This window comes from Hippocampus guttulatus, chromosome 4 (assembly GCF_054856545.1).
Source record: "Hippocampus guttulatus isolate MCC_2025c chromosome 4, RoL_Hgut_1.0, whole genome shotgun sequence".
NCBI lineage: Eukaryota > Metazoa > Chordata > Actinopteri > Syngnathiformes > Syngnathidae > Hippocampus > Hippocampus guttulatus.
Window position 1 is genome coordinate 2,131,749 of NC_141264.1, and position 22,831 is coordinate 2,154,579.

General features: G+C 41.6%; 2 protein-coding genes, 2 long non-coding RNA genes and 1 pseudogene across 4 annotated transcripts; 4 read left to right on the forward strand and 1 right to left on the reverse strand.

Annotated features, from left to right (window-relative positions):
• Nucleotides 1-232: 232 nt before the first annotated feature.
• On the forward strand, nucleotides 233-13,983 carry chmp1a (charged multivesicular body protein 1A). Its single transcript, XM_086109080.1, has 7 exons — nucleotides 233-386; nucleotides 3,819-3,838; nucleotides 6,035-6,112; nucleotides 7,227-7,373; nucleotides 8,244-8,372; nucleotides 8,530-8,723; nucleotides 12,921-13,983. Exons 1-7 carry the CDS (start codon nucleotides 380-382, stop codon nucleotides 12,940-12,942), a joined length of 597 nt encoding a protein of 198 aa, XP_085965206.1. The 5' UTR covers nucleotides 233-379; the 3' UTR covers nucleotides 12,943-13,983.
• On the forward strand, nucleotides 3,996-5,231 carry LOC147205589 (uncharacterized; annotated as a pseudogene).
• A 1,322-nt stretch (nucleotides 13,984-15,305) lies between the features above and the next one.
• On the forward strand, nucleotides 15,306-16,180 carry LOC147205590 (uncharacterized). Its single transcript, XR_015100733.1, has 2 exons — nucleotides 15,306-15,792; nucleotides 15,954-16,180. It is a non-coding gene; the product is annotated as an uncharacterized LOC147205590 (long non-coding RNA).
• A 244-nt stretch (nucleotides 16,181-16,424) lies between these two features.
• Nucleotides 16,425-18,682, reverse strand: LOC147205591 (uncharacterized). The gene is made up of 3 exons (XR_015100732.1): nucleotides 18,184-18,682; nucleotides 17,170-18,092; nucleotides 16,425-17,031 (listed from the first exon to the last, which is right to left on the reverse strand). It is a non-coding gene; the product is annotated as an uncharacterized LOC147205591 (long non-coding RNA).
• Nucleotides 18,683-18,723: 41 nt separating this feature from the next.
• On the forward strand, nucleotides 18,724-20,918 carry slc10a3 (solute carrier family 10 member 3). The gene has a single exon (XM_086109452.1). The coding sequence runs from the start codon at nucleotides 18,967-18,969 to the stop codon at nucleotides 20,368-20,370; it is 1,404 nt and encodes a 467-aa protein (XP_085965578.1). The 5' UTR covers nucleotides 18,724-18,966; the 3' UTR covers nucleotides 20,371-20,918.
• Nucleotides 20,919-22,831: the final 1,913 nt, after the last annotated feature.

Genomic DNA, 22,831 nt, shown 5'->3' on the forward strand with positions numbered 1-22,831 from the left:
GGGTCACAGAACATTTTCGGAGAAAACGGAACGGAGAGTAGAATTCACGTATAAATAAACGGACACATTTTATGATGTCGGCCAAAACTGAGCTTCTCCTCTTTGACAGACCAGCATCCGCCACTAGTATATATGTATACGTGTATGTGTGTCCACACACACATGGCTCTGGTCGACTACAGGCGGAGGACACAAAGAGATTTTTTCTAGATGGCAGTATCAGAAGCTGAACCAAACGAACGAAGTACACACCAAGCGAAGAAGACATGTGCCTACGTCACCAGTTGACCAGGAAGTTCTGTGGAGTTGTCCGTCAAGCGAAACAACTAAAGACTGGTATTGTTCTTCGCCAAGAAACCAAATAGGCCTGCGTTTTGAAATGGACGGTAGGTTGTTGAACAGTTCGTCGCTTTAAATTTCCCAGCAACTGTTTTTGTGACACACTGGTTTGACTTGTGAGCTTGGACAGACGGTTCGCAAAGATGTCGTGTTTTCATGGTGCAAATGCTGCATATCGTTATATATTGGACTGGTTCCCTTGGTTTTCTGTCTATTCTTTTATTTGTATCCATAATCTGCAGGCAAAGTTGTCAAGTAATGAAATAACAAAAGGCGCCAGGATAGATCATGACTGTCTCCGAATGTGCACACGATTCCCTAAAGCAGTGTTTCCCAAGTTCCTTTTTTTTTTGGGTCACGGACCAGTTGAGGCAAGTACTTGCTGTTCGCGGACCGGCAACCGTTTTTTTAAATTGCTACCAGTACTTTAAAACAGGTACTGACAACAAATATTGTAATACTGCAACAAATATTGTAACGGAGTTAGTAAACATTTTACTTAAATAGTATAAATTTTTTATATATATTTATATATATATATATATTTTCATTTCCAGCTGTGTTTTCTACTCTACAACAAATGTAGAATAAAGTAAAATAACACATGGAACGAATAAGAAACGGAACAACCAGGAAGAACAAAAACAGTGTCAACATAATTTTAAAATTATGATCCTTCATATGGCGTTAGCATCATTGCTACTTGCGAATGTGACTGATAATACTACTGCATTGATTGCTGCTCTCATTCAGTGGCTGCCGGCTAGTTATTCGCGACTAAACTGAAAATGTTTCCGTGTGGGCAGCCCTTGCTAACTCTGCTCGCATTTTCAGGCTTTCCACTTGATCACTTGGGTGCTACTTGTTCTTGTTAAAATCCTATTATTTTTTTTCAAATCTTGAAATGGCCTGGCCCCACCTTACCTCTCTGAGCTCCTCCGACCCTATGCACCTACCCTCTGCTGTCAGGTCTGCAGACCAGACACAATTATTAGAGGTACCAAGAACTAAGTGGAGGCTTAGAGTGGGATGGAGCCTTTTCCGTTGGTGGTCCCTCTCTTTGGAATAACCTCCCACTGAACGTTCGACAAGCCCCCTCGCTACCGCTTTTTAAAACTCATCTTAAAACTCTTTTTTATTCTTTGACTTTTGACTCAACATGAGACTTAATTTTTAGTTTTACTCTTTTTGTGCTTTATACTGTCTTTTTTTGATTACCCAAATTGTGCTGACCCTGTCCAAAACAGTACTGGCAACGTATAGTCATGATACATTAGGTTTTGGTGATTATTTCATGTTTAGTGTCCTGATTCTGTATTATTTAAGCCTTAAAGAAAATATTATTTCTGTGTTGTGGATTTGCATGTTTTTGCACCTATTGCTTGAAATAATTAGTACATTGGTATTCATGGCTATGACTCTTCTGTCCTAAAATCAAGTCATTACAATTGCACAAGGCCATGTCAAGTACTTAGAAATTTGTACTTGTTTGGCCTTGCCAGTATCTGTAAGGAGGTGGTGGCCTGACACATCGGCATCCTGGCTCTGGGCCACTGTTTATGTCAAATGCTGGTGAGCCCGATGCTCATTCCAATATTTGGCTGAAAAAGAAAATCAGATAACCAATGAATCGGCAAATTTATTTAAGAATAAAGCAACTTCTTTATTGGCTCCCCTAACGACTACAACAACAAATATATCAATTATCGGAAAGGAACATTTTACTGTTTGCCATACGTTGCCCCATTTTGTTTCCCGTATTTTCACGACCATATTAAAGGGCACAGTGACAGTTATGGGTGCTATTTCTGTATTTAATACATTCACAAGACACACTGCATTATTGGACGCAGGTATGGTAAAATATATGCTATCTTAAAAAATACGGTAGCACGCATGCATGCTACCTTTTAAAAAGGCAACGGGAGCAAAACTGAGTTTGGTGTGTAACAATGTACTCACATTATTTTTGGATCAATCCTCATCCACAAATCCATCTGTTACTAAATTCAATTCATGTAACTTGACAGACAAGCAGCTACAAGTTCATTCTAGCCGTTGAAATGTGGCAGCTGGAGCATTGGAGATGTGTTGTCACACAGTTTAACTAATCACATCGCCAATCTCGGCCACCACCACCTTGATTGGTGATTTTGACAAGACATGTTTATTTATGCTTTCGTTTTCATGGCATTTTTTTGTGTAATATTTTAATGATCTGCACCAACATAAAAGAAAAGTCATATAAATAAATAGAAATCCCATGAAGCAGAGGTGCCCAACCTTTTTGGACAGAAAATCTACTTTTCAAGCAGCCAACTTGCCACGAGCGACCTGTTACTGCAAGTGCACGCATACCCACACACGCATGCCATGGTGATCAATAGCCATAATGGATCCTAACATGGACGAAACAGAAAAATAAATTCACTACAAGACAAGACTGAGTTTGTTATAAGTAACGCATTGCCTACCTTAGTGAGAGACCTGACCCGGAGAGACAGATGTGCACTTTTGTAGTGCATTATTAGCATCACGATCGTACCTCGCGTATAGTTTTAAAATACTGTTCCTGCTGCTTCAGATTCGAATTCTTTGACACTGCCATCAGTGAATTGCAGATGAAACAAACCTTGTCTGTGAATGAACAAAATATAGATCTGTCTCAACAGCTGTGATAACTAGCTGCAATTGCCGACAAACAACTTCCTGTGATGCAGGTCATTCAGCACCATAGGTTAAAGATGACCGATTTTGTTGTTGTTGTTGCTTTGTTTCTCTTTTTTTTGTGAGCTTGAAAGTGATAAAGTGTTAGGATGGTTAAATTGAAGTGTACACTAACACAAAAATATATAATATTCAAAGATGGGCATTGGGTCCCTGGGACGGAGGCCATTTCTGGGACGGGCGGCGAGAAGTTTTTTAAAAAAGCATGCACTAAACAAGCACGGAACTGGGTTTTGATGATCCGTCCATTTAATGGTCCTTAACCCAGACTGGGATGGAAGCGCTTAAAAAGGATGAGGACGAACAAGGATGGAGGATGATAATTATATGAATAGGGACGGAGGGACGATGATGGAAGGGTACCCAGGTCTGGCAAAATAGGGTTAAGTGCCCATCGCTGATGATATTAATAACACACACACACACACACACACACACACACACACCCTCCCCCCCAGTTCCCCTTCAACAGCCCTCACTGTTGTCTTGGACCACCGGTCGATCGCAATCGACTGGTTGGGCACTCCTGCCATAAAGTACAAAAATCGTTCATGGAGTGAACGATTTTTAATAGGTTCATTTCAGGCAGTTCTAATTATCTTCTTACAAAGCTACTTTTCAGTATGTAATTATTTAATGATTTAGTTTCCTTTACCTTTGATTAATTGTGGCGCAAGAATTTAAAATGACACACTTCAGTTTCTGTGACATGTAGTCAATAATCCTAATTTTGCCCTTTTGTCTTTCCATAGACACGCTTTTCCAATTAAAGGTATGTATCCAATATTTAGAAATAAAGTGGCATATGCACAGTGGGGCAAATAAGTATTTAGTCAACCACCAATTGTGCAAGTTCTCCTACTTGAAAAGATTAGAGAGGCCTGTAATTGTCAGCATGGGTAAAGCTCAACCATGAGAGACAGAATGTGGGAAAAAAAAGCTCAGAAAATTACACTGTTTGATTTTTAAAGAATTTATTTGCAAATTAGAGTGGAAAATAAGTATTTGGTCAACTACAAAGAAGCAAGATTTCTGGCTGTCAAAGAGGTCTAACTTCTTCCAATGAGGTCTAACGAGGCTCCACTCGTTACCTGTATTAATGGTGCCTGTTTTAACTCATTATTGGTATAAAAGACACCTGTCTACAACCTCAGTCAGTCACACTCCAAACTCCACTATGGCCAAGACCAAAGAGCTGTCGAAGGACACCAGAGACAAAATTGTAGACCTGCACCAGGCTGGGAAGACTGAATCTGCAATAGGTAAAACGCGGTGTAAGTAAATCAACTGTGGGAGCAATTATTAGAAAATGGAAGACATACAAGACCACTGATAATCTCCCTCGATCTGGGGTTCCATGCAAGATCTCACCCCGTGGCGTCAAAATGATGACAAGAACGGTGAGCAAAAATCCCAGAACCACACGGGGGGACCTAGTGAATGACCTACAGAGAGCTGGGACCACAGTAACAAAGGCTACAATTAGTAACAAAATGCGCCGCCAGGGACTCAAATCCTGCACTGCTAGATGTGTCCCCCTGCTGAAGCCAGTACACGTCCAGGCCTGTCTGCGGTTCGCTAGAGAGCATTTGGATGCTCTAGAAGAGGACTGGGAGAATTTGTTATGGTCAGATGAAACCAAAATAGAACTTTTGGTCGAAACACAGGTTCTCGTGTTTGGAGGAGAAAGAATACTGAATTGCATCCGAAGAACACCATACCCACTGTGAAGCATGGGCGTGGAAACATCATGCTTTATGGGCTTTCAGCATGTCAATGATCCCAAACACACAGCCAGGGCAACAAAGGAGTGGCTTCTTAAGAAGCATTTCAAGGTCCTGGAGTGGCCTAGCCAATCTCCAGATCTCAACCCCATAGAAAATCTGTGAAGGGAGTTGAAAGTCCATGTTGCCCAACGACAGCCCCAAAACATCACTGCTCTGGAGGAGATCTGCATGGAGGAATGGGCCAAAATACCAGCAACAGTGTGTGAAAAGCTTGTGAAGAGTTACAGAAAACGTTTGGCCTCCGTTATTGCCAACAAAGGGTACATAAAGTATTGAGATGAACTTTTGGTATTGACCAAATACTTATTTTCCACCATGATTTGCAAAAAAATTCATTAAAAATCAAACAATGTAATTTTCTGAGTTTTTTTTCCCCCACATTCTGTCTCTCATGGTTGAGGTTTACCCATGTTGACAATTACAGGCCTCTCTAACCTTTTCAAGTAGGAGAACTTGCACAATTGGTGGTTGACTAAATACTTATTTGCCCCACTGTATAAGGGGCTTACATGAAGCCTTTTTTGTTCATGGCCCGACAAAACCCTGTTTTGGTGGCCTTGCATATTCATGATATAATCTAAAAAAAATGTCAATGTTTATTTCAGATTTAGTGTCTTATTTAAGTCTGTAAAAAATATTACTTCTGTGTACCGGTACTTACTTTTTTTTCTGAATAAAAATCTAACTGAATATTTAACATCCATCCATCCATCCATCTTCCGAACCGCTTGATGCTCACTAGGGTCGCGGGGGGTGCTGGAGCCTATCCCAGCCGTCTTCGGGCAGTAGGCGGGGGACACCCTGAATCAGTTGCCAGCCAATCGCTGTTAACATAGCAAAAGTTAAGATAGCAAAATCTAACTGAATATTTAACATTTGACATTTTTTTTAGCTTTATATCATATTGACGTGCAATTTTTTTCAGAAATAAGATCAATGATGACTGATCAATTTAACTTTTAATTTGTTAAAATTTAACTAAAACTCAAAATGTTGACTAATTTAAAAAAAAAAAAGCTGGAATGTGTTGAATTCATCCCATTCTTGTATGAAAAGTGTTCTAGCCCGTCAGCATCAGTGTACTTCTGGTGGTCCAACACAGTCACGTAGTGGCATTGGGCCATTGTTTTTGTAGAACCCTATATGTTAATTTCTTCCTTATGTTTTTCTTTGGTGACCAGTTCACCTCCAAACAACTGGAGAGACTAGCCAAAAAGGCAGAGAAGGAGTCTGATAAGGAGAAAGCCAAGGTCAAAAAGGTGAGCAAAAGACCTCATTGCCATTGTTTTTTATTCACTATACATAAGGGGTTCAAAAATTATTTGTAACAGATTAAGTAGATTTGATTGCGATGTTTTACATGGTTTTATCAGCAATGCCTCATTTTTGCACCAAGGGCTGCGCGGTAATATAGAAACTTATTGCACCACCTATGTGATATTGTTCACAAAATGCAGCAGAAATGATTTGTGGCTGCATATCCTTTTCACTTGTGATGTTGTAAAAAAACCACCAGTGCATGTCCCACCTCGTTGTTATACAGTATATGCAAAGTGCTTTGAATGTTTTGTAGAATTGCAGGTAAAATAATTAAAATGTGAAATTATTGACAGTTGATATGAAAGGTGTTAACAGTTCAATCATTCACTCATTTAAACACAGGATGTACTGTATATGTACGTCTTAAAAAAAACCTAGTCCCCGCCTCCCAAAGACGTGCGTGGATGTGTGTGTGTGTGTGTGTCTGTGTGTGTACAGTTATATGGAGATACAGTATATACACACACACACACATTCATAAATACAGTGGTACCTCTACTTACGAACGTCTCGTCATGTGAAATTTTCAAGTTACGAAATGCCTCAACAGGAAAATATTGCCTCTAGTTACAAAAGAAATTTCAAGATACGAAAGGTAAAAATATTAAATGTTTCATGTTAAATTCTTCTGAAGCGTTAAAAAAAATCACTTTTTGTTTTGTTTTTTTAATCGGAAGTATTATAATATCTATCCTTATTATAATTGTTTTTAACGATGAAAAATTGAAGAAAATTGTTTATATTAGCTATTATTCCACTGCCTTTTACTTGTGTTTTTATTGAGGTACTTTGTACAGGTATAGTATCAAAGTAACATTTGGACACTGTCACATTAGTGAAAAGAACCTTTTTGAGTTTGCTTCTTGGGATTTGTCTTTGGGGTGAGCCTGCTTTTGTAGCCACTGACACACTCAGGCAAAAATGTCTTCAACAAATTAAAACAGGCCAATTGCTTCGATTTAACCTTTGCAGACCAGACATTCAGTTGATACATCATATAAGATTGGGACACAGTTTTAATATTGAACTTTCTGTGTCATCTTCTTATCACAGGCCCTGCAACAGAAAAATGTGGAATGTGCTAAGGTTTATGCTGAGAATGCCATCCGGAAAAAAAATGAAGGTCTGAACTGGTTGCGCATGGCATCTCGAGTCGACGCTGTGGCCTCCAAAGTCCAGACCGCTGTCACAATGAAATCAGTAAGTTAAGTGCAATACATTTAAAATTTGGGATACAGTGATCCTTCACTTATAGCGGTTCATGGGGACCGGGACCCTGTCGTGATAAGTGAAAATCCGCGAAGGAAGCTTTGCTCACACCTAGGAATTTTTGTGTAAGTGTATGTGGGTACCAGCATGTTTAAAATATGGAAACAGTATTTTTACTTTACTTAAACCTGTAATTATAGAACCGTATACGGTAATTAACATTCATCAGCATTGCCTTCTGAGTGAGGTGAAGAGACTTATGTTGGTGGCGTAGCGCTCCCTTTATGCTCTAATGGTGTAGCCGCCGTTAGCCTCCAGCTAGTTCCTGGCCAGCTATCCCCGCCTAGCCAAATGTTTTTGATAAAACAATTAATTATGATAAAACAATTAATCTTATTGATGAGGAGCAGGCGAAGAGAGACGTGCTGCTGCTGCTTTCGGACAAGACCAATCTCCATCTTCTGATCAGATCAACAATTTATTTATCTATGGGGGGGGTGGGGGGTACAGTATTTTGAAAAAACCCACAAAGTACTGCAGCCGGAAAATGTGACGTGTGAAGTGGCGAGGGATCACTGTAAACTGTTAATATAAAGGGATGCAGTTGATACAGCGTAATCTGCATTTTAGGCCATATCTCCCGGGCCTATGCCGGGCATACCCAGAATCTATCTCCAGAGACCCCTGTGTTCAAGGTTTATTGTGCCATTTTCCCGAAATTCCAATTCTATTGTGCCAGTCCCCCAACATGCCAGTATCCCAACGGGGCCAGAGCCACGGGGGCCCGTTACAGTTGCTCGCAGCTTTTGTTATATGTGTGTTTATGACAGATAGAAATCCTACATATGCTTTCTCTCACAGGTGACGAAAAACATGAGCCAGGTGACCAAGGCTCTTGACAAAGCGCTGAATTCTATGGATCTTCAAAAGGTTTCTGCTGTCATGGATAAATTTGAAAGCCAAGTCCAGAACCTTGATGTCCACACCTCAGTAAGTGACTGCCTCTGTACAGCCTTTTGTTTATTGTCTGTGCTGTGATCAAGCATTTTGGTGTGCTTTTTAACTATCTTTGCAGACGTTCTATTCAAGGATTTTGAGGACCTCTGGTTATGTCTAGTTCAATTTGTGTTTCTTTTCACAACACCAGGTAATGGAGGACTCCATGAGCTCTGCAATGACACTGACAACACCACAAGAACAGGTGGATGACTTGATCCACCAAATAGCGGAGGAAAGTGGCCTGGAGGTGATGGACCAACTCAGCAAATTGCCTGCAGGAGCCACCTCAGTGGGTGCAGAAAGTTCACGCAGCCAAGAGAAGGAAGACCAGCTTTCCAGACGGTAAGTGTTCGTGAGGGGAACTTGCTGTTTTTTGCTCGCTACACATGCATGGTTACCATTAAGTTACAAAATGAAGCATTATTCCATATTTATTGCTTCTCTCTGTCTCTCATATACCTGCAAATTCATAAATTAGATTAGAGCTGGGCGATATATCTTTATCGTATCAAAATTCAGACTTGAACGTTCAATATATTAATATCGAAATGAGGACAAGATCAGTGATGTGACACGCTTGTGTTCCATGTAAATCTCAGTTCAACCAACCACATTTCTCCTTTCAAGTTTGGCGCTGATCGACAGTTAAAACCAGCAGATAATGATCTTGCGACGGTTGAGAAGGAGGAAAGACACAAATAGAGCCACTGAGGGAGTGTCGGAGATTTTCTCGGACTAAGTTAAAGAAATGACTCGGCACACAGGAAAATTGTCTTCAATATCGGCGGAAGCGGATCTCTGAGAGCGAACGACGGTTAGTTGATCCGCGATCACACTCGAGCTCCCTTCCCGCCAATTCAGACTTTTATTGTAACATACAAGGAAAACACTGCCCCCGATATTTGCATACCGCACCCCCGGTCCGGCCCCTCTGTAATGATTGGTTACCTGTTTTAAACATTGAACCACCAGTACGTTGGCGCCTTTTCTGTCTGGTCTACATTGAATTAACATGTTGCAGACTTTGCGGATGGCCAATGTCGCCTGGGCGCGACGGGTGTTCGTCTTTTGTTGTTCAACCGCTATTCCCGAATTATTCATTCCCCTTTTGTGACTGAGTTTCGCCCTCTCCCCCGTGATCGCCCACCTGCATTGACGTGCTAATTGTGGACTTCAACAGCCCTCCGGCCAGGTAGCCGGCGCCTTTATGCACAGGCATTTGGGGGGTGCTGGATACGCACCCAAACGTTTCGATGTGCCCAAATTAAAAGGAAACTTTAAACATGATACCATTTTGCTCATAGATTCCTCTAACAGGGAGACACGCAATCGCTCCTGGCTTAACAGCACACAAGCAAGAAATACACTTCCGAGTTCACTGTCTGTATGAATGGTACACATATATTGTGGTTTAGAACATTACATGACCATATTTATAAATTAAAAATTACAAGTGGATAAAATGGCAGAGCTTGTTTCTAAAAATTTGTTGAGCGCACCCATCTCTTTGGGGATTTATAAAAACTCATACAGTGAACATAATGTATGTGGATCTACAAAACGTGATTCAGGAATAGTTCATATCGCTGGCCGTTGTGCGTCAATGCATACACAACCATCGTCATGTGCAGGGGTGATCATCCAAATTCTGAACCGCTTTACTGTGGTCATGCGTGGACAAATTGGTACAAAACAACATACACGTTGATGCAATTAACACACTCACACATGCATGCAAACAATTCTGTTGTAACACAATGGTTATTTATCATTAAATCACAGTTTAATTTAATTATTTTGAATTTATTGCTAACTTTGTTCATGGTGATGGCTGCAGGAAGTTCTAAAAACAAAATAACTACATTTGGAGTGCCCTCTTCAGGTCGAGGATGAGATCTTGCCCCAAGTGGAGGAGTTTAAGTATCTTGGGGTCTTGTTCACCACTGAGGGTAGAGGGAGTGTGAGATAGACAAGCGGATCGGTGCATTGTCTGCTGTGATGAGGACTCTGGATCGGTCTGTCGTGGTGAAGAAGAAGCTGAGGCGAAAGTCAAAGCTCTTGATTTACTGGTTGATCTACATTCCTACCCTCACATATGGTCACAAACGTCACCCAGATTATCCTATCTTCTGTCACTTGTTTGATAAAAGTCTAGACCTGAATACAGTTACAAACTTTTTTTTCCATCGTAGTGGTAGTGCCACCTACTGGCTGCAGTAGATAAATGTTTTAGTGCCCACCTTTCAAACCTAGACTACAAACATTTGGTGACGTATGTAACAGGCCGACAAAAAAAAAAATCCCTTGAAAAATCAAACAATGTTTTGTTTTTTGTTTTTTACATTTTCTTTGGCGTTTCGCCCCAGTTTAGCCTTTTATAGAGGTCACATTTTGTTGACAGAATTTCTAGATGCAGCCACGGGCTTGAGGGGGTCCGGTTCCGTGGCCTCAGTATTGCATCTCTGCTTTTTGCAGATGATACCTTGGCTTTTTCAAGCCGGGATCTCCAACTCAAAGTGGAGCAGTTTGCAGCCGAGTGTGAGGCGCACCTCCAAATCTGAAACAATTGTCCTTAGAGAGGGTGACCTCCTACAAGTACCTAGGTGTTCTTCTGAACAACAAACTGGACTGGTCTACAAACACGGACAACCTGATTAGGAAAGGACAGAGCCGACTCTTCCTACTCAGGAAACTGAGGTCTTTTGGGGTTCAGGGGTCGCTCCTTAAGACTTTCTATAACTCGGTGGTGGCCTCGGCCATCCATTATGGCATTGTCTGCTGGTCAGGCAGCATCTCAGCCCGGGACAGAAAGAGACTGGAGCGACTGGTCAGGAAGGCCAGTTCTGTCCTGGGCTGCTCCCTTGACACTCAGTAGGAGGTGGGCAACAGAAGGATGCTAACTAAGCTAAAAGCTATGATGGACAGTCCCTCCCACCCTCTCCAGCCCGCCCTGACAGCACTTGGTAGCTCCTTCAACCAGAGACTGTTACACCCGCGCTGCAAGAAGGAGAGATACAGACGCTCGTTCCTACCAACTGCTGTCAGGCTGCTGAATAAAAAATAGCAACAATAATATTTAATAATTGAATGATGTGGAAAACAACTGTAAATAGCACTGCGATTTATCCATTTTGTATTTATATTGCACTTAACTGGACGGTGTTTGTTTGTTTTTTCTTCTTCTTTCTGCCTACATTCTTGCTGCTGGAGGCTGTGAATTTCCCCAGTGTGGGACTAATAAAGGGTATCTTATCTTATCTTATCTTATCTTAGTCGGAAAAGGGTGGAGTGCCCTCTCCGGGTCGGGGATGCCCCAAGTGGAGGAGTGTGAGTGTCTTAGGGTCTTGTTCATGAGTGAGGGCAGAAGGGAGCGAGAGATCGACAGGTAGCTCGGTGCAGCGTCTGCTGTGATGTGGACGTTGTATCGGTCTGTCGTGGTAAAGAAGGAGCTGAGCCAAAGGGCGAAGCTCTCAATTTACCGGTCGATCTACATTCCAACCCTCATCTATGGTCACGAGCTATGGGTCGTGACCGAAAGAACGAGATCCCGGATACAAGCGGCCGAAATGAGTTTTCTCCGCAGGGTGTCCGGGCTCTCCCTTAGAGATAAGGTGAGAAGCTCGGTCATCCGGGAGGGGCTCAGAGTCGAGCCTCTTCTCCTCCACATCGAGAGGAGCCAGATGAGGTGGCTTGGGCATCTGATTCGAATGCCTCCTGAGCGCCTCCCTGGTGAGGTGTTCCAGGCATGTCCCACTGGCAGGAGACCCTGGGGGATGACCCAGGACACGCTGGAGAGACTGTCACCCAGCTGGCCTGGGAAGGCCTCGGGATCCCCCGGGAAGAGCTGGAACAAGTAGCTGGGGAGAGGGAAGTCTGGGCTTCCCTGCTAAAGCTGCTGCCCTGACCTGACCCTGGATACGTTGTAGAAAGTGGATGGATGGATTGAAATGTTTTGCTGGATTTTCTGTTTTGTTGCATTTCACTGATTTGTCTTATTGCCATTGAAGTCATCACTAATTAACGTTTTTCTGAGGTGGGTTTTGAACACCTCTTGAGCCGACTAGAGCAGAAGAGGCACAGTACAGAAGGGGGGACGTGCTTGTATTTTTTAGGAGTTTGAAAAATAAAAGATCTACTTTAAAGACAACCCCTTAGTTCTTTGTGTCTCGAAGCTGCAACATATAAGCTATTTCACAGCCAAGGACATTCATGAAACAAAGCATACCAGTAAAGAAAATAATAACAAGTTCCCTTTTCACAGGCATATTGAGAATAAATAAACCGCCAAAACTGTATTTTACACATTTTAACAGGGAATGTAAACTTAAACTATGAGCCCAACTCTACATCTTGGCAATATATGTTCAGTTCTTTGTTACCTAACAATAATAATTTACCAAAGGGTTTTGAGGTCGACTGAATTAATTTGATTTGAATGAAGATGTTCTCCTCTTGTTTCTAGTTTCAAATTACCTTTTTATTTTTTCCCCATTTCTTATTTTTTTGCACTTTAACTTTACCATCTTTTTCATGTTGCAGGCTGGCTGCTCTGCGGAACTGAAAGGTCACTTAACTCAGCTGCACGGGAAAAAAGACACACTTGATGCTGGCAGTGGTGGTATTTGTGTATTTGTCCCGAGGTCTTCCTACCAGGAAGGAGTATCAACCTTCACATTTCCTTGTTTTGGCCTAACGGTTGTGTGCCCCCACCCTTGTATGCCATTTCCAAATTGATTCTGGGTTTACTTAACTGTATAATGACAACAATAAAGATGAAAACTTTTAATTCACAAAAGCAACTTAAGTGATTATATGGAAGTGGGACGTATTTTACTATTGTGTACCTGGCTTTGGTCAGACATTTTCGGCCTTTGTATCTGTTTGGAAAAGCAGTTTGGTGTCTCCTCTCATCACATTCATCCATGTTCCAAATATTACACTTCAGTGAGACATGTTGATTTTATTTGTTGTTAATTAACACACATGCCACGATCTCCATCTTCTGCGTTAACTTACTCTGGATTGAAGTGCTTTAAAGTGCCTGAAGGACTGTTGAAAGAGAGAGGTGCGAGCTGAGCACTGTACACTTTTTGTCCAAGTCAGCAAGAGATATTTTGCCAACAGCACCTTCGCACGAGAACTGACCACAGCTTGCTCTGAGTGTCAGATGAACACACAATCATGTTTTTAGTTTAGGGTTTTTTTTCCCCCTGTGAATATCCCCATTTAATCAGTTGTATTTTGTGGGGAGTTTAACATGGAATTCAAACAAATCATATAGAAGCTGTAACCTTGAGTGAAATTTTAGGTGAGCAGATTGTTTTTAAAGACATCTGAATGTTTTGTTTTAAACAGAAGTTTGGTTTTGTTGTTGTTGTTTTGTTAATCATGGATGTTTATCTTCGAGTATTCTTTCTTTGAAACTCGCAAGAGTAGACGCCAGGAAAGAAGTTGTCTTGACCTGTGACATGGCAGCTTTACCATCGGCCTCTGTTTCCTGTCTTTCAGTTGTGCATTTTTATAAGGGGGGTGTTATTTATACTGAGGAACTTCGTCCTTGCAGCACTTTTGTTTATCTGGCAAAAATAAAATATTAACCTCCTGTACAGACTTTCATTTGATTTCAGTGTTTGGTGTGTTGATGCTTATGGTATAGTCATCTATGTTCCACTCATTTAACTTTATATCCAGGTCTCATATTACATGGAAAATGGAAGTTTTTCAGCATTTTTTTTAAAAGAATGTTTTTTTGTTTTCCTCTCCAAAGCATTTCAAAAGACGTCACTTCTATGCCAGTTTTCACTATTGGCGGTCTGTAGTCCTATTTAAATTGTGTAGCTTTTTTTCCCACACAATTATTGCAATGAGGCATCCTTAAAGTAATAAAATGTAGGAGTGCTCTGCTAACAATTATTTTAAAAATTGATCCGTCAATCATTTTGTTGATTAATCATCCATCCATCCATTTTCTGGACCGCTTTGGCATGCTGGAGCCTATCCCAGCTCACTTCGGGCAGTAAGCGGGGCACAACATAAACCGGTTGCTAGCCAATCACAGGGCACACAGAGACGAACAACCATCCGCGCTCACACTCACACCTCTGGACAGTTTTGAGTAGTCCATTAACCTATTTTGGGAATGTGGGAGGAGACCGGAGTACCCAGAGAAAACCCACACATGCTAACCAGTCACCCACCGGGCCGCCGAGATTAATCTTAATATAAGAATATTACGTGTGAAAAATTACAGATTTTTGGAATGTACGAATGTTTGGCCTATTTTTAAGAAACGGTTCCCAAGTTGAATTGAATGATCTGAACATTTTGCGTTTTGAATTGGAAATATAACGTTTCTTGAATGATAGTCTTATTGAAAATGAATGCTGTTTTTGTGGGTAAAAAAAATTTTTGAATTTTGGGAAAACTGTAAAAAAAATAAAAAGTCCCCATGCCTTGAATCTTTGGAATACTTTGACATTAGAATGGTTTAATAGTGCTCTATAAATACAGTTGACTTGACTTAATAGGAGGAAAATTTTAGAAATTAGGATTTTTTTGTTTTGTTTGGGTATTAAAAATGTTGCGGGTACTTTAATGGGAAAAATAATCAGTTTTTAGTAGTGATGCATTCTTAGTATCTGTAAGCATAAGATGAACAATTTGAAGTTGGAACGGGTTTAATCAGACAAAACAATTTGAGGAGAAACACAAAAATATATATATAAATATTAAAATATATATAAATATTTTTGTGGGTATTTAATTTCGAAAAATGCTGACATTTTGGTTAAGTTGGAGTTAAGAGCTGCCCTTATATATCAATTTGTTTTTCGAAAAGCTATTGTTTGGGTTTCTAACACAATTCGCTCTTTAAAAGTTGCTTTATTTTGGAGAGCACAAACCGGAACCTCCATTCAACACAAGCAAGCACTGCATATAATTCATTAAATCTACGAAAGATTAAGGGTTACGGGATATGTCGGTAGTTCGAGTCGGACGTATTTGCAATGACTAGAGCGAAATGAGAACCTCAAAAGAGGAACCTACGTGAATCCGTGTATCATTCGTTCTTTCGTTTTTCAACTGCCAATCGAAAACAATTAAAAGGAGACTGTCAATTTCGTTTTTCGTTTTCTTAATCCAACATGAAAAACGAATATATGCCTGTTTTTTCATATTTCGATTTTAGGCTCCGATCAAAAATACGAAACGGAAAAACGGGCCATTTGACTGAATTTGATTTTTATATTACATCGTTTGTATTTACGTGACCCGGAAGTTCTGTGGGCTAATGAGAATTACCAGCATACAGGTACTACGAGAGCCACGGAGAGCTGTCTTGTTTCGAGGAGCCAAGCGTGTCACCCTGAAGGAGGAGGAGATGAATGCTGACAAAAGCAGAATTTTCCAGGTAAATATTTTGACAAATAACGTTTTTGTGAAATTGCACCCATGTTGCATCTGCTAACCTTAATGCTCAATGTAACATAGACCGCGTAACGTGTTTGAACCGGTAACAGCTACTGCGTTGTCCGCGTTTCTGTATTTTTTTTTTCTGAATCACATTTGCAGGTCTGGTGGTTGAGCCCATGGTGTCATCGTGTTGCCACAGCATTGTTGGCTGCAGGATCTGCATCGAACAATGGCAGAAAAATTCTACAACTTGCCCAAAATGTCGAGGGGATGAGTTTGACCTCAATATGCAAAACCTCTCCGGACTGTCTGATGCATTGGCTGTGCTGGAAAACACACTGTACTAGTTCAACAATACAGTAAATAGTCATGCAGTGAATTGTTCAGATTGTTTCCACTTGACTGTTTTTTTGCATTCAAAGCACTTTTGACTTCAAATGTCTGTGCATCTAATTACTTTATCTCTTCCCAGTGTCCCTTGACAGTTGTGCTCAGGTCTCTCATATTTGCACTGTTTTATGTTTTATTTGTTAATGTTTTCCAGAAGTATTGAGAATTGGTCTTCAAAATGTAGAAAAGAGAACTACCGGTAATTATTTGCTTATTCAGTTACTCAAGAACATCACAGACTGTGAGCAAGCACAACTAAGTTTTTATTTTTCATACATATCTTGCCGCTACATTAATTAGGCAGATTAACGCATCTTGGAAAGGACCATCATCATTGTTTACCACATGATTAAAAAGAAGAGAGATATCAGGGTAGTTCTCTGCAAAGCTCTGTTCTGCATGACATCTGCCCTCGTCTGAGGAAAATGGATCAGCTCCAAAAGAGGACTCCCAAGTCTTGCTCATACATGTTTGCCACAACAGAAGCACATGGCAGCAGCTCCTCTGTAACTCTAGCTTGGCAGCCATCTGCTGCCAATTCATTAGGTATTCCTCGACCAAAGATATGGAATCAAAGCAATAGGTCAGATGGATTGGGACAGGGATAAGATCAATATTTCTTAATTGTAAATAATTATATATACCTGGGATCTTGTGTGCATTCCATGAACCCACCACTCTGAAGTCCAATTTGGCTTACTTGACATGTCAGGTTTGAGATGCAAAATCTCCTGAGGTTGTCCTCCATGTTCACAACCTCTTGGTCAAGCAGGTGCACCAGAGCCCGTTTCAGTGGATAGTTTACATGATTGTTCACCTCTGGCCACATCCTCTCCACTCGAAGGTTCTGTTAATCAAAATTCCAAATGGTATATTTCAGAGAAAGGGCGATACAACAGCAAAAAAACCAGCAACTTCACATTCATATTTTTTTTTAAAAATCTGAATCATCTTAATATTGTACTATCCTTTACACAACACTCACCTTTGTTGATGTGGTTTGGAGGTTTGGTGGCCTGCTGAGGTTGTGTCTGTAGCAACATGTGGCAACATCTCTTGCATGTAAAGACTCACTATTAATTATTTTCATAGCTCGGAGCTATCCCAGCCCAGTAATCTCCGAGTCTATGCATACCTGTCAACTTTTAGGAGCGCCAACCTGTATAAACTACCAAAAAAATCCTTATAAAGAGCAAAAAATCCTTATAACATACCAAATGATTTTATATGTCAAAATAACGGCAGAAAAAAAACCCACGAATTTTTCAATGATATTTATTGTAGATCTCCATAATACAATGTCTAGTTAATGTCTAATCATCATTCTACTTAGTGGCATTACTGTGTTCAGAGTTGTATTCCGGCGTTACTTTTTTCACCAAATTTTCAGAATCCGTATGATTTGTGCGATACGGCCATATACGTAAGATTCACCACAAAATCCGTATGAACTATGGCTAAACCGTATGAGTTGACAGGTATGGTCTATGTAAACTACGTCATCTCCACATCGAGCAACTTGGCGTTGACAATAAACTGACGTAGGAATAAATAAATAAATATGATCCAGTGAACATCATCATCATCTCTTCTGTCGCTTCAACTGAGACGTGAGTGACGTAAACACAGGACAAGACAGCTGTCAAGCACTTAATCCGAGTGATTGACAGTTCTAAATCCGAACAGCTAAAACAATTACGATAGCCTACATGACGGCCTGGGACCTATGATTGTGATGATTAGAATGTTGGCGATTCTATTGCTAAAGGACAAGCATCACCTGACGCCGGTATTCATGGTACGGCTGATGGAGCTCTCTTAGCGTTCTTCCAACCCGACCCTCTCCCGCATGAGTCCCAACGTGGACAGGTAGCCGGTCATGAACTTCCGGACATATGATGGTCCTGTCTGTCACGAGATTACACATTGACTAGTGTTTTCTATATGGCTAATATTTACAATATGGAAGCCTTAAGTGTATATCTGAAAGAAAACCAACCTCATATATTGATCGAAGCAACGCACTTTCCAGCTCCGCATCCGACAAATGCCCTTTTCGCCTCAGATTTTGCTGAGCACAGAATCTTCTGACGCTCATTTCCGAGCATTGCCGAATGCCCATCTGCTGCAACTACGAGGAAATTTCGGCGTGGGTCAAACCGCTGTTGAATAACTGTTTGACGATAGTAGAGTGTTGTTCCATCGCCGCCATGCCGCCACTGCACTACCCGAACTGCTGCTTGCAGAACTTCGTAATTCTCATTAGCCCACAGAACTTCCGGGTCACGTAAATACAAACAATTAAATATAAAAATCAAATTCAGTCAAGTGGCCCGTTTTTCCGTTTCGTACTTTTGATCTGAGCCTAAAATCGAAATATGAAAAAACAGGCATATATTCGTTTTTCATGTTGGATTAAGAAAACGAAAACCCAAATTGTCAGTCTCCTTTTTAATTTTTTGTTTTCGATTGGCAGTTGAAAAACGAAAGAACGAATAATACACAGATTTACGTGTCTGCTGTATTTCCTGTGTGCTGTTGTCTGTCGATGCGCACGTCTCTGACTGGACAGGGCGGGGTGATGTTTGGGTTCCGGTATGATGGCCGCGATGATGAAACGGGAGACGGACGCGATGTCGATCCCTAACTAACGCTCTTGTTTTACACCGGAGACAACAATGACATTGTTTGACGTCGCGGAGTAACAGCGTGGCAGGGCAGGGAAGCGGGGAAGCTGCTGGTGGAGAAAAGTGTCTCTCTGCGGCGCCTATCGTTGAATACAATGAGGACGCTATTTACCTTCTGCTGCTGCTTCCTTGTTACCGGCAAAGCGGACTGGGCGTGGGCCACTGTAAACCAGACCATTAACCGCAGCAACCCCTCCAGTTTGACGGCGGATAGCAGCAGGTCAATCGTCATTGGGGACGGTTCGTCACAGGAATTTGAGTTTCCTGAAAACACCAAGGGCGTGATTGTAATCTCCAGCCAATACCGGAACAACGGCAACGGCCGAAAGAGCTGGAAACAGACTGTGAAAGTGCGCTCCTTAGACCCAGAGGTCCTCTCCATCTTGAATGTGACAGACGGCGGCCATGCGGGACCTGCAAGGAACTACATTATCAGTATCCACTCTGGTTTCCCAGGAAGGGCTCAGCTGTCGATCCAACTGTTGGAAGAGAACCAGGATTCGATGCCCGTTCTGATCGAGGAGAGGACAGATTACTGCATCGTGGTGGCCCCTGGGAGTGATGACCCCGCCACACAACTCATCCAGTCAGGTGGACTGTCCCATTTCTCAGAGAACCCTGTGCTATTTGCTCTGCTTCCCCTCATCTTTGTCAACAAGTGTGCCTTTGGCTGCAAGGTGGAGGTGGAGGTACTGAAGGCCCTCCTGAGGAGCCCCGTGCCTCTGTTCCTTGGGGTGCTGGGTCAGTTCCTGGTGATGCCATTGTATGCATACAGCGTGTCTCAGCTGGCCTTGCTGCCCAAAGCGCTCTCACTGGGCCTGGTGATCACATGCTCCGCCCCGGGTGGTGGAGGTGGATACCTTTACAGTCTACTGCTTGGAGGAGATGTCACTCTGGCTATCTCCATGACTCTGGTGTCTACAGTGGTGGCGGTGGCAGCCATGCCTCTGTCATCAGCTCTGTATGGACATCTGCTCGGGGTGCATGCGGCACTGCATGTGCCATTCGTGAAGATTCTTGGCACCCTCCTCTTCATTGCCATCCCCATTTCTCTCGGAATGCTGGTCAAGCTACGCCTGCCCGCCCTCACTCGTGTCTTGCTCGCACTCATTAGGCCCTTTAGCTTTGTGCTCATTGTTGGTGGCATTTTTATGGCTTACCAAATGGGCGCATCTATACTGGCCAATGTCAGGCCTCCCATTGTGGCTGTCGGCGTGACGGTGCCTTTGCTCGGATTGTTGGTTGGGGCACTTCTGGCCAAGCTGGCTGGCCTGGCACCACCTCAGAGGAAGACGGTGAGCATTGAGGTGGGCGTCCAGAACAGCTTGCTGGCCCTGGCTGTCATGCAGCTGTCCTTCCGCCGGGTGGAGGCCGACTTCGCGTCACAAGCTCCTTTCATTGTGGCCCTGTCCAGCACCTCTGAGATGCTTCTCGTAGTTCTGGCATATTACACCCAACACTGGTTGTGTGGGCCCACTGTCCCTAGAAGTGACACCTGATTGTTGCTGCAATTTTTGGGAGAAAAAAAAAAAAGAACCTTCTATACCACTATGGGTGGGGCGCGGGGAAATACAAAACAAAAAAACAGCTTATACAGTTTTGCATGCCTGGTGGTTTTCACTTATGAAAAGGACAGTTGGCTGACTTTTTGTAGGTTGTACTTTTCATATTTCTATAAAAAACCAATGGCCTTATAACTTCTAGAGCGCTATTTGTCTCATTTCTCTGTATGTTATACTGTGACATTGTGTACAATTCCCAAGAAAGAAATACCTATGTAAAAGACTATATTTTTCTACCGGTAAATTACTTTTCTAAACAAATTGCAGATTGATTTGTATCATGTTTACAAGCAGTTCTATGTGTCTTAGCCAGTGGTGGGAGAAATGCAAGTAAGGGGTGTGGAGCGTTTTGAAGGTTTGTGTTTCAAATGAAAAAAAAAAAGAATTTTAAATTATTTGCTATTGATTGTGTTTGATGGATCTGTGTATCCACATACTTGAATATCAAAGCGAAAAAAACCCTAATAAAATATGACAAAAGAGCACTTTTTACAGTGTTTGTGTGGTTTAACAACACAACTTGCACTTTAATGTGCTACACGTAGCTGTGCGCCGTAAACGAAAATGCATGCCGTGGATATAAACGCACTCCTGTTCAAATGGCGGGGTTTGTGATAAAATTGGAATAAGATCAATAATTTCAAAACTTTCCAGCATAAATGTGACATGTAACCTAATACCCAATTGAAAATATATATTTTTAAATTGTTTCGAGGGAGAAAGTAAAAATAACTGCAATCATGTGGTTGCACAAGTCTCCTCTCAACTGGGAACGAAACTGTGTTTTCAATTATTAATCACATTTTCAACAAGTGAGCACATGCCACAATTTAAAAGTGCCCCTGAATAATCCCACCTCAAGTTCAATCGATCTAATATGCTTTACTAACATGTTTTATGCTTTTTTTGGGATAAAATGTTCCTATGTATCACAATACTTTTTATTTTAGCTTGTTTTAATAGTTGAATGTTGCAAGATATTGGCTGTTGTTACTATTGAAAATAAAACGTAAACAAATTGAAAGCTTAAGTTACAAAATAATTTTTACATTTAAAAAGTATCATGCCAAAACTACCATTTGTCTTGTCACCCCGACACACGGCACAGTTAAATGTTTTGAAAGTTTGAGGGGGGGGGGGCAAACTTTCAATACTTTGAACTGATTACCATATGTTGACCCCCACCATATATGAATGATTTTAGCATGTTTCAACAACAGTAGGATGAAGTGGCCCTCATCTTCCTTTCATTTTCCTGTACATGGCCCTCAGTAGAAAAAGTTTGGACGTCGATGCCTCAATGTTTTCAACAAAAGCTTTGGCAAGGCACATCCTCTTTCTGCAACACCGAGCATTTTGAAAGAGCAAATACAACATTTCCTCATTGATTGCTTTGACACCCAAATGCAAAATGTTTGTGATACAAAAACAAGACCAGGATCAATGATTTAAAAACCTTTTCCACCATTCATGTGACCAACCTTTTTGAAAGGCAAAGTCAAAATGAAAGAGTAAAACAATGTGGCTGTACAAGTGTGCATACCTTCTATAGCTTGGGATGTGGCTGTTAAATTTATTCGAGGTTAATCACAGGCACTTGACATGGTGGCAGGTCTGTGATGTGTACATGAGTTTGAATTTGATTGGTTGATTCTGAACACAGCCACATCCACTTATAGGAGGGTGTGCATAGTGGAGTTGTGGTAGAACCACATTACAGTATTTCAGTTGCATCCATTCGTTTTCTCTCTTGGAATTACTTTGAATACAGTTGCAATGTTCAGATTATAGGTAACGTCATTGGTGGAAAAGGTAAAAGAAAAAAAAGATCTTATTCTGAGTTTTTCATGTCACAAAAAAAAAAACTGGCATTTAAATAGTATAGAATAGAATGGTATTTTGTTTCTATTTTCACTGTCACCAAAACGATGAATATCCATTCGGCATCTTACTTCCCTCGCCCCGCATGTGAATTAAAAATGAATAAATAAATAATGAGTACATTAAATAGTTTTCCATTACAGCTCTGTGGTCCGTGCTTTATATTGATTTTCTTAGGCCAAACAAAAAAGATAGTGTGTTTCCGGTAACATGAAATTTCAGCATAGGGTCGGTAGGTCGGACAAAGTTTTTTTTTGTAATTCCCCCCCCCCCCCCATCAAAAATGTAAACAAAATAAACATAAAACAAGGAGACATTGAACGCCCCGCTCGCCGCCGAAGGCAACGTCCCCGCCGCTCCGCGGTCGGCGCTGCCGCCGCCACCGAATTAAGTTTTCTCCCCGCTGCGGACTCGGGGGACCAGGGCGCGCCGCAGCCTCCGTCGTTCTCCTCCGCCCTCGGTTTTTAACTGCGGTCAAGCCAGCCGCCACTCGCAAAATCGAAGTCAAGTGAGCCGC

What these genes read in the sequence shown, in the direction of transcription:
- chmp1a (XM_086109080.1), top strand. An exon ending in AGAAAGCCAAGGTCAAAAAG is followed by an intron (nt 6,113 to 7,226) that starts GTGAGCAAAAGA and finishes TTCTTATCACAG; the next exon opens with GCCCTGCAACAGAAAAATGT. An exon ending in CCGCTGTCACAATGAAATCA is followed by an intron (nt 7,374 to 8,243) that starts GTAAGTTAAGTG and finishes TTTCTCTCACAG; the next exon opens with GTGACGAAAAACATGAGCCA.
- slc10a3 (XM_086109452.1), top strand. Translation starts at nt 18,967, where the DNA reads ATGAGGACGCTATTTACCTTCTGCTGCTGCTTCCTTGTTACCGGCAAA.